Source organism: Oncorhynchus nerka, linkage group LG20 (assembly GCF_034236695.1).
Source record: "Oncorhynchus nerka isolate Pitt River linkage group LG20, Oner_Uvic_2.0, whole genome shotgun sequence".
Taxonomy (NCBI): Eukaryota; Metazoa; Chordata; class Actinopteri; order Salmoniformes; family Salmonidae; genus Oncorhynchus; species Oncorhynchus nerka.
Genome location: NC_088415.1, coordinates 95,965,347 through 95,974,532, shown reverse-complemented (window position 1 = coordinate 95,974,532; position 9,186 = coordinate 95,965,347). Strand labels below are relative to the sequence as shown.

Sequence of the window (9,186 nt, the reverse complement as noted above, 5' to 3'; positions counted from 1 at the left end):
ATATATATATTTACATGTAGACACTGCCAAAATAAATGCTAAATTGTTTCTGGATGCTCAACACAAAAAAGTACAGTTTGTAAAAAAAATAAAATCCCTTGTGAAAGTCAGGGTATGATGTCGCGTTGTCAGGAGGCTGCGACTCGCGGATCGTGTTTAACCTCTAACACAGTTTCCTCGATCCGACTGGCACGTCGACAAAACCTCACTGTTTTCCTCGAAAGTACGTACATGTCACGATTACAAAACGATACGAGATTACAGAGAACAATTTAATTATCTCACATCACGGTAAAAAAATATATATATATATCCATAATGTTGTTGTTGGCGGAAGTCATACTAATGTTGTGTGTTTTTGAGGAAGCGCCCAACGGTCTCCCTGGAGGACTCGCCCTGTCCCAGAATGCACCGCGGGACCCACTGACGACGCAGGACCCCCCCCTCCCATTTCTTCTAAAGTACAGCCGTTATATGTGACACCTTTCCATCTGCTCTTTGTGAGTGTGAGAGTGGAAATGGTTAACCGGATGGTAACGTCTGGTAACGTCGGTAACGTCGGTAACTACAGACGCCACGGTAGCCCGCCCGTTCACAGTACACACACACAGGCGTTACTGGTCCTGTAGGTGTGCTGTGTAGCTATAAATGATCTGATGGGAGCTGCATTGCCACGATACTTTAGTTTGGATCGCTAATTGGTTATTCGAGAGTCGTATAATCACCCACAACACGTCTGCACTATGAAGCTAACACGGAAGTTGGTCCTGGCCAAAGCCAAGGCCTCGGATCTGGACAGTGTGAAGAAACTCAACTGCTGGTAGGTGAGAGGCTAGATGGGTTAGCTAACTATCCTATAGTTAGTGGACCGTCCTCATTTCTCTAATGTGTCCAATGTTTTGTCTTTCCCTTTCAGGGGCTGCAACTTGACAGACGTGAGTATGTGTATTCTCAATTTCTATGTTTGTTTTTAGCTGTTCTGGGTTGACAGAATATCATTTTAATATCCCATGTTTAAGTGGTTAGCTAGCTAACCAGTTAGCTTTGTCTCAACTCTAAAGTTCTTCCTTCTCTATCTCTCTCCTCCATCCGTCCTCTCTCCTCCATCCGTCCTCTCTCTCCATCCGTCCTCTCTCTCTCCATCCGTCCTCTCTCTCCATCCGTCCTCTCTCTCTCCATCCGTCCTCTCTCTCCATCCGTCCTCTCTCTCTCCATCCGTCCTCTCTCTCTCTCCATCCGTCCTCTCTCTCTCCATCCGTCCTCTCTCTCTCCTCCCTCTCTCTCTCCTCCATCCGTCCTCTCTCTCCTCTCTCCATCCGTCCTCTCTCTCTCCTCCCTCTCTCTCTCCTCTCTCCATCCGTCCTCTCTCTCCTCTCTCTCTCCATCCGTCCTCTCTCTCTCCATCCGTCCTCTCTCTCCATCCGTCCTCTCTCTCTCTCCCCCTCTCTCCATCCTCTCTCTTTCTCTCTCTCTCCCCCTCTCTCCATCCTCTCCCTCTCTCTCCTCCATCTGTCCTCTCTCTCCTCCTTCTATCCATCCCTCCTATTTCTCCCTCCTCTCTCTCTAGATCTCCATATTTACCCAGATACCCCACATCGAGGTCCTGACTCTCAGGTTGGCTGTCTATACACACACACACACACACACACACACATAGGGCTGTTACGGTGAACATATTACCGCCACACCGGCAGTCATGATGGCAGTCAAATTCCATGTGACCATTTAGTCACGGTAATTAGACTTCTCCAAGCTCTGATGCTGCTGATGGTCATTAGTAGTCTACTAAACTTGCTACCTGCCTGGTACTCAGAACTCTATTGTCCCTCTAATCACTCTGACATCAATGTAAATGTAATGGAAAATCTAATAAAACACTTCATGAGCTCATGTTGCATAATATTTCTATAGGCTATGCAATTGGGTGAGAAAACAGAGTGATGGCCTCTATTAAAAAGAGGAGGATCCAATCAGCTTTCTATAGGCTAGGCCTACTATATTTATTTCTCAACTTTACTAACTAGCACATTGCTTCTTCCCTTTACAACAAGAGTATAGCCTACCTTGCTGGCATGAAAAGGAACCATGGGAAAAGTGTCCTCCATTCACTATTTAAGGGCACAGATGACATGTATTTTTTCCCACTGCCCCTGTTCTGAGACAGGTGCATGATAATGGGTCCATTCTAAACCAAAACAAATTTCACACATATATTATTTAGTATATTTAAAGGCAATAATAAATCAAGAATAGTCTGATGGTTGACAATATTAGCCTATCACTTGTGAATTATATATTTTATATTTTAACCTTTATTTAACTAGGCAAGTCAGTTAAGAACAAATTCTTATTTACAATGACGGCCTACGCCGGCCAAACCCGGAGGACGCTGGGCCAATTGTGCACCGCCCTGTGGGACTCCCAATCACGGCCGGATGTGATACAGCCTGGAATCTAACCAGGCTCTGTAGTGATGCCTCTTGCACTGAGATGCAGTGCCTTAGACCACTGCGCCACTCGGAGGCAGATATCACAACTAAAGTGGCCAAATAACTTCTTAAAACGAAGCACATTAATCTGCTTTACAAAGGGGTGTAGAGCCTAACTACATACATAAGTGAGTTTCATGTTTGGGGAAGATAATTTTAACCTTTATAATGAAAGCATTACATGCATAAGTGTATTTGCGATCACCTGGTGTTTTCCTGCTAATTGAACATTCGTGCTTATAATGTGAAGAAGTAGCCTAATAGTTTATTAACATTTTAAGCTAAACGTCCTGATCTGTTGCGTCAGCCACATTGCATATAAAAGGTTTGTTGACGCTAGTGGTTGTATTAATGTGGGATCTATCACATCCCACAACTGTCCAAGACTATATTTGGAAAATGTCTTTCTGGCATAGAATAGGTCAACTGTTGTACTATGAGGGATAGTAGATTGACATAGGCTAGTGATTTTGCTTGTTCGTTAGGCCGACTCATCTTGTTGGACAGTTCATCCAATATCTTCAATATGCGCCTCGGAATTGGATAAGGACACGTGCAGTTGTGTCTGTCTTCACTTGTAGCCTGTGAGATCACGTGACGGATGTGAGTGAGAGATGCTTCGGCACGCAGCCGGGAGAAGGGAATTATGAATATTATATTCAACCGAAAATGGCCACTGGCCCGCAAAAGGCATGTATTTTAGGGGGCATTACGACCACACAAAGGGGATGCCTACGTGAAATTCGAGGCATTATCAAGTGCTTGTCAAATTGTGAATGAGAGACTGATGAAGTGTGTTCAGCCTGTGCAAAAAAAAAAAAAAACAGAGCTCCTGCCTTTCAAGAGACATTTATAAAATTAATCATTAGAGTCGCCTTACAATGTATTAAACATCAAAACATTTAGCTCAATGTTTGTAGGACAACTAAAGTCACATTAATAACTCTAAACAAAGCCGATAGGAGGATTTTCTTTGTTAACCGCTCAACACAGAATGGCTGCATGAGGTCACTCCCTCAACTTGTTGGAGGAAATATCCTTTCTGTTTTATTCAGCTTGGTTCCATTGTATTCTTCATGCTATAGAATAATACCACGGATTTATTCAGCGTGGTTCCATTGTATTCGTCATGCTATAGAATAATACCACGGATTTATTCAGCTTGGTTCCATTGTATTCTTCATGCTATAGAATAATACCACGGAATAGCCCATTGTATTCGTCATGATTTATTCAGCTTGGTTCCATTGTATTCGTCATGCTATAGAATAATACCACAGCTTGGTTCCATTTATTCAGCTTGGTTCCATTGTATTCGTCATGCTATAGAATAATACCACGGATTTATTCAGCTTGGTTCCATTGTATTCGTCATGCTATAGAATAATACCACGGATTTATTCAGCTTGGTTCCATTGTATTCGTCATGCTATAGAATAATACCACGGATTTATTCAGCTTGGTTCCATTGTATTCGTCATGCTATAGAATAATACCACGGATTTATTCAGCTTGGTTCCATTGTATTCGTCATGCTATAGAATAATACCACGGATTTATTCAGCTTGGTTCCATTGTATTCTTCATGCTATAGAATAATACCACGGATTTATTCAGCTTGGTTCCATTGTATTCGTCATGCTATAGAATAATACCACGGATTTATTCAGCTTGGTTCCATTGTATTCGTCATGCTATAGAATAATACCACGGAATTCTAAGCAGATCTTGTCTGCTAAATGAACTAGTGTAGCCCACAGCCAGATCAGGACCCTAACATGAGGACAACTCAGAGGATGCTATTCTGTTTTTCTGAAATTGGCTAGATTTAACGGTCAATTACCGTGAGACCAGCCGTTATTTGCTTGACAATCACCGGCTGACAAACTTTCATGACCGTCACAGCCCTCCACACACACACACACACACACACACAAACACACACATACTGTGCGCTGTCTGAGAGAAGAGCATGCAAGTTAACCTTTAGTTGTACTGTGTACACTATTATGGGCTCCCGAGTTCGATTCCAGGCTGTATCACAGCCGGCCGTGATTTGGGAGTCCAATGGGGCAGGACGCACAATTGGCCCAGCGTCGTCTGGATTTGACCGGGGTAGGCCGTCATTGTAAATAAGAATTTGTTCTTAACCTGACTTGTTTAGTTTAATAAAGATTGAATGTAACACTACGCTGCCTGCTGTGCATATGATAAATCAACCTTGACGACACGCTACATTAACCAGGTCCTCTCTCTCCAGTGTGAACTCCATCTTGTCCCTGTCATCTCTGTCGGGCTGTGTGTGTCTGAGTGAGTTGTACCTCAGACGGAACCTCATCCCTTCTCTCTCAGAGCTCTCCCATCTCCGCCCCCTCACACGCCTACGAGTGCTCTGGTTGGCTGAGAACCCCTGCTGCGGAACAGTCCCCAGCCAATACCGTCTCAACGTGCTGCGATGCCTGCCACGCCTACACAAACTGGACAACCAGGGTCAGTTGTCTTCAGCTGTGACAATGTTTGTGTTTTGGGGAAGTAGGGGTCCAATTTAGGTTTTGGGCTGTTGCAACTGTGTGTGTACTAACGTGTGTGTGTGTCTGTCCAGTGGTGACAGAGGAGGAGCTTGTTTTCGCTCTAAACGAGGGAGAGGAGATAACACCCCCTGCCGCTGCCCAGAAGCAGTTCTCGACCAGTGGCCAGCCAGAGAACGTCAGCTCCACCAATGGACAGACAGATGCGGAATCAGAGAACGACCCCCTAAACTACAGTATGGAGGAGACCAAGTAAGACCCGCCCCCTCACAACGTTACACACCTTTAACCCTGTCTCCTAAACCCTGTCTCCTAACCCTTTACAGTAAGATCCGGGAACAGTTGGGGATGAAGCCTATTCCTAGAGACAAGTTCTCCTCCCCATCACCTCGACCTGCAGCTAGGAAGGTAATAGACACTGCTCTGCTACCCAGACAACACTGCTCTGCTACCCAGACAACCCTCCTCTGCTACCCTCCTCTGCTACCCAAACAACACTGCTCTGCTACCCAAACAACACTGCTCTGCTACCCAGACAACACTGCTCTGCTACCCAGACAACACTGCTCTGCTACCCAGACAACACTGCTCTGCTACCCAAACAACACTGCTCTGCTACCCAAACAACACTGCTCTGCTACCCAAACAACACTGCTCTGCTACCCAGACAACCCTGCTCTGCTACCCTCCTCTGCTACCCAAACAACACTGCTCTGCTACCCAAACAACACTGCTCTGCTACCCAGACAACACTGCTCTGCTACCCAGACAACACTGCTCTGCTACCCAGACAACCCTCCTCTGCTACCCTCCTCTGCTACCCAAACAACACTGCTCTGCTACCCAAACAACACTGCTCTGCTACCCAGACAACACTGCTCTGCTACCCAGACAACACTGCTCTGCTACCCAAACAACACTGCTCTGCTACCCAAACAACACTGCTCTGCTACCCAGACAACACTGCTCTGCTACCCAGACAACACTGCTCTGCTACCCAGACAACACTCCTCTGCTACCCAGACAACACTCCTCTGCTACCCAGACAACACTCCTCTGCTACCCAGACAACACTCCTCTGCTACCCAGACAACACTCCTCTGCTACCCTCCTCTGCTACCCTCCTCTGCTACCCAGACAACACTCCTCTGCTACCCTCCTCTGCTACCCTCCTCTGCTACCCAGACAACACTCCTCTGCTACCCAGACGACACTCCTCTGCTACCCAGATGACTCTCCTCTGCTACCCTCCTCTGCTACCCAGACCCTCCTCTGCTACACTCCTCTGCTACCCAGACGACACTCCTCTGCTACCCAGACACTCCTCTGCTACCCTCCTCTGCTGCCCAGACAACACTCCTCTGCTACCCAGATGACACTCCTCTGCTACCCTCCTCTGCTACCCAGATACTCCTCTGCTACCCTCCTCTGCTACCCAGACCCTCCTCTGCTACCCTCCTCTGCTACCCAGACAACACTCCTCTGCTACCCTCCTCTGCTACCCAGACCCTCCTCTGCTACCCTCCTCTGCTACCCTCCTCTACTACCCTCCTCTGCTACCCAGACACTCCTCTGCTACCCTCCTCTGCTACCCTCCTCTGCTACCCAGACACTCCTCTGCTACCCTCCTCTGCTACCCTCCTCTGCTACCCAGACACTCCTCTGCTACCCTCCTCTGCTACCCTCCTCTGCTACCCAGATACTCCTCTGCTACCCAGACCCTCCTCTGCTACCCAGACCCTCCTCTGCTACCCTCCTCTCTGCTACCCTCCTCTGCTACCCTCCTCTGCTACCCAGACACTCCTCTGCTACCCTCCTCTGCTACCCAGACAACACTCCTCTGCTACCCTCCTCTGCTACCCTCCTCTGCTACCCAGACAACACTCCTCTGCTACCCTCCTCTGCTACCCTCCTCTGCTACCCAGACACTATGGCTTCATGTATTTCGAATGTATGGATGGATGGATGATGTGTGTGTGTGTGTTTCCAGTCCCACACTCTGGAGGCGGTGCTTATGCTGTTGAAAGATCTGGAGGAGGAGGAGCTACGCATCGTTCACACGGCAACCCAGAACAGACATCTTCGATCACACACACACCCCAAGCTCACACACACACTGCAGGGAGATGGAACCATCGACACACACACACTGCAGGAAGATGGAACCATCGACACACACACACTGACAAACTCCAGAGAGAGAACGACCGACATCGAGCACTGACACACACACACACACACACCCCATTGACTTTAAACACTAACGCAACCACCCAACACTGAGGTAGACACACAAGTCATGTTTATGACTAGAGGGAGAGGTAAGGGTTCACATGGATCAGCTTCCCCTCCCCCAATCCTAACCTTCACCATTAGTGGGGGGGAAATGCAAAACGGACCCAAGGTCAACGTCTAGGGACTTTACCCTACTCCGGGCTCACACACCCACCAAACCTTGGTACACACACGCTTCAGTACTGTTGTGACAGGCTTTTAGCCAAATAGAGGAGACTGAAGGGAGAAGTCAGAGCTAATCGTTGTCGCTATCAATTCACTAGCAGCATGTCGCTATCAATTCCCTAGCAGCATGTCGCTATCAATTCCCTAGCAGCATGTCGCTATCAATTACCTAGCAGCACGTCGCTATCAATTTCCCTAGCAGCATGTCGCTATCAATTTCCTAGCAGCATGTCGCTATCAATTCCCTAGCAGCATGTCGCTATCAATTCCCTAGCAGCATGTCGCTATCAATTACCTAGCAGCACGTCGCTATCAATTGCCCTAGCAGCATGTCGCTATCAATTTCCCTAGCAGCATGTCGCTATCAATTCCCTAGCAGCATGTCGCTATCAATTCCCTAGCAGCATGTCGCTATCAATTCCCTAGCAGCATGTCGCTATCAATTCCCTAGCAGCATGTCGCTATCAATTCCCTAGCAGCGCGTCGCTATCAATTTCCTAGCAGCGCGTCGCTATCAATTCCCTAGCAGCGCGTCGCTATCAATTCCCTAGCAGCATGTCGCTATCAATTCCCTAGCAGCATGTCGCTATCAATTCCCTAGCAGCATGTCGCTATCAATTCCCTAGCAGCATGTCGCTATCAATTCCCTAGCAGCATGTCGCTATCAATTCCCTAGCAGCATGTCGCTATCAATTCCCTAGCAGCATGTCGCTATCAATTCCCTAGCAGCATGTCGCTATCAATTCCCTAGCAGCGCGTCGCTATCATTTCCCTAGCAGCATGTCGCTATCAATTCCCTAGCAGCATGTCGCTATCAATTCCCTAGCAGCATGTCGCTATCAATTCCCTAGCAGCATGTCGCTATCAATTACCTAGCAGCATGTCGCTATCAATTCCCTAGCAGCGCGTCGCTATCAATTCCCTAGCAGCGCGTCGCTATCAATTACCTAGCAGCATGTCGCTATCAATTACCTAGCAGCATGTCGCTATCAATTACCTAGCAGCATGTCACTATCAATTCCCTAGCAGCGCGTCGCTATCAATTCCCTAGCAGCGCGTCGCTATCAATTCCCTAGCAGCGCGTCGCTATCTGCCTTTCCTTAATCAGTGAATGAGTGTTTTTGCAAACGGCTTTGTGTAAATAGACACTTTAATGCATTTTATTAAAAAAAACTAAATTTAAGAGTTGACAACATACATGCATACAACAGTTTATGTACACTGAACCAAAACATATATAAATGCAACATGTGAAGTGTTGGTCCCATGTTTAATGAGCTGAAATAAAAGATCCCAGACATTTTCCATACGCACTAAAAGCTTATTTCTCTAATTTTGTGCACAAACTTTGTTTACTTCCCTGTTAGTGAGCTTTTCTCCTTTGCCAAGATAATCCATCCACCTGACAGGTGTGGCATATCAAGAAGCTGATTAAACAGCATGATCATTACACAGGTGCACCTTGTGCTGGGGACAATAAAAGGCCACTCTAAAATGTGCAGTTTTGTCACATGGCACAATGCCAAACGTCTCAAGTTGAGGGCGCGCGCAATTGACATGTTGACTGCAGGAATGTCCACCAGAGCTGTTACTAGAGAATTTGTTAATTTCTCTACCATAAGCCGCCTTCAACATCGTTTTAGACGATTTGGCAGTACGTCCAACTGGCCTCACAAATGCAGACCACGTGTAACCACGCCAGCCCAGGA

The 9,186-nt window shown here is 47.0% G+C and overlaps 1 protein-coding gene across 1 annotated transcript; it reads left to right on the top strand.

Moving 5' to 3' along the window:
• Positions 1–439: 439 nt before the first annotated feature.
• cfap410 (cilia and flagella associated protein 410) lies at positions 440–8,782 on the top strand. Its single transcript, XM_029657091.2, has 7 exons — positions 440–820; positions 917–935; positions 1,568–1,614; positions 4,750–4,979; positions 5,092–5,269; positions 5,344–5,425; positions 7,008–8,782. The coding sequence occupies exons 1-7, from the start codon at positions 744–746 to the stop codon at positions 7,239–7,241; spliced, it is 867 nt and encodes a 288-aa protein (XP_029512951.2). The 5' UTR covers positions 440–743; the 3' UTR covers positions 7,242–8,782.
• The last annotated feature ends 404 nt before the right edge of the window (positions 8,783–9,186 follow it).

Excerpts from the sequence above, each read along its gene's own strand:
- cfap410 (XM_029657091.2), top strand. The coding sequence starts at position 744 with ATGAAGCTAACACGGAAGTTGGTCCTGGCCAAAGCCAAGGCCTCGGAT. Across the intron at positions 1,615-4,749 it reads ATCGAGGTCCTGACTCTCAG|TGTGAACTCCATCTTGTCCC; the intron begins GTTGGCTGTCTA and ends CTCTCTCTCCAG. Across the intron at positions 5,270-5,343 it reads TACAGTATGGAGGAGACCAA|TAAGATCCGGGAACAGTTGG; the intron begins GTAAGACCCGCC and ends AACCCTTTACAG.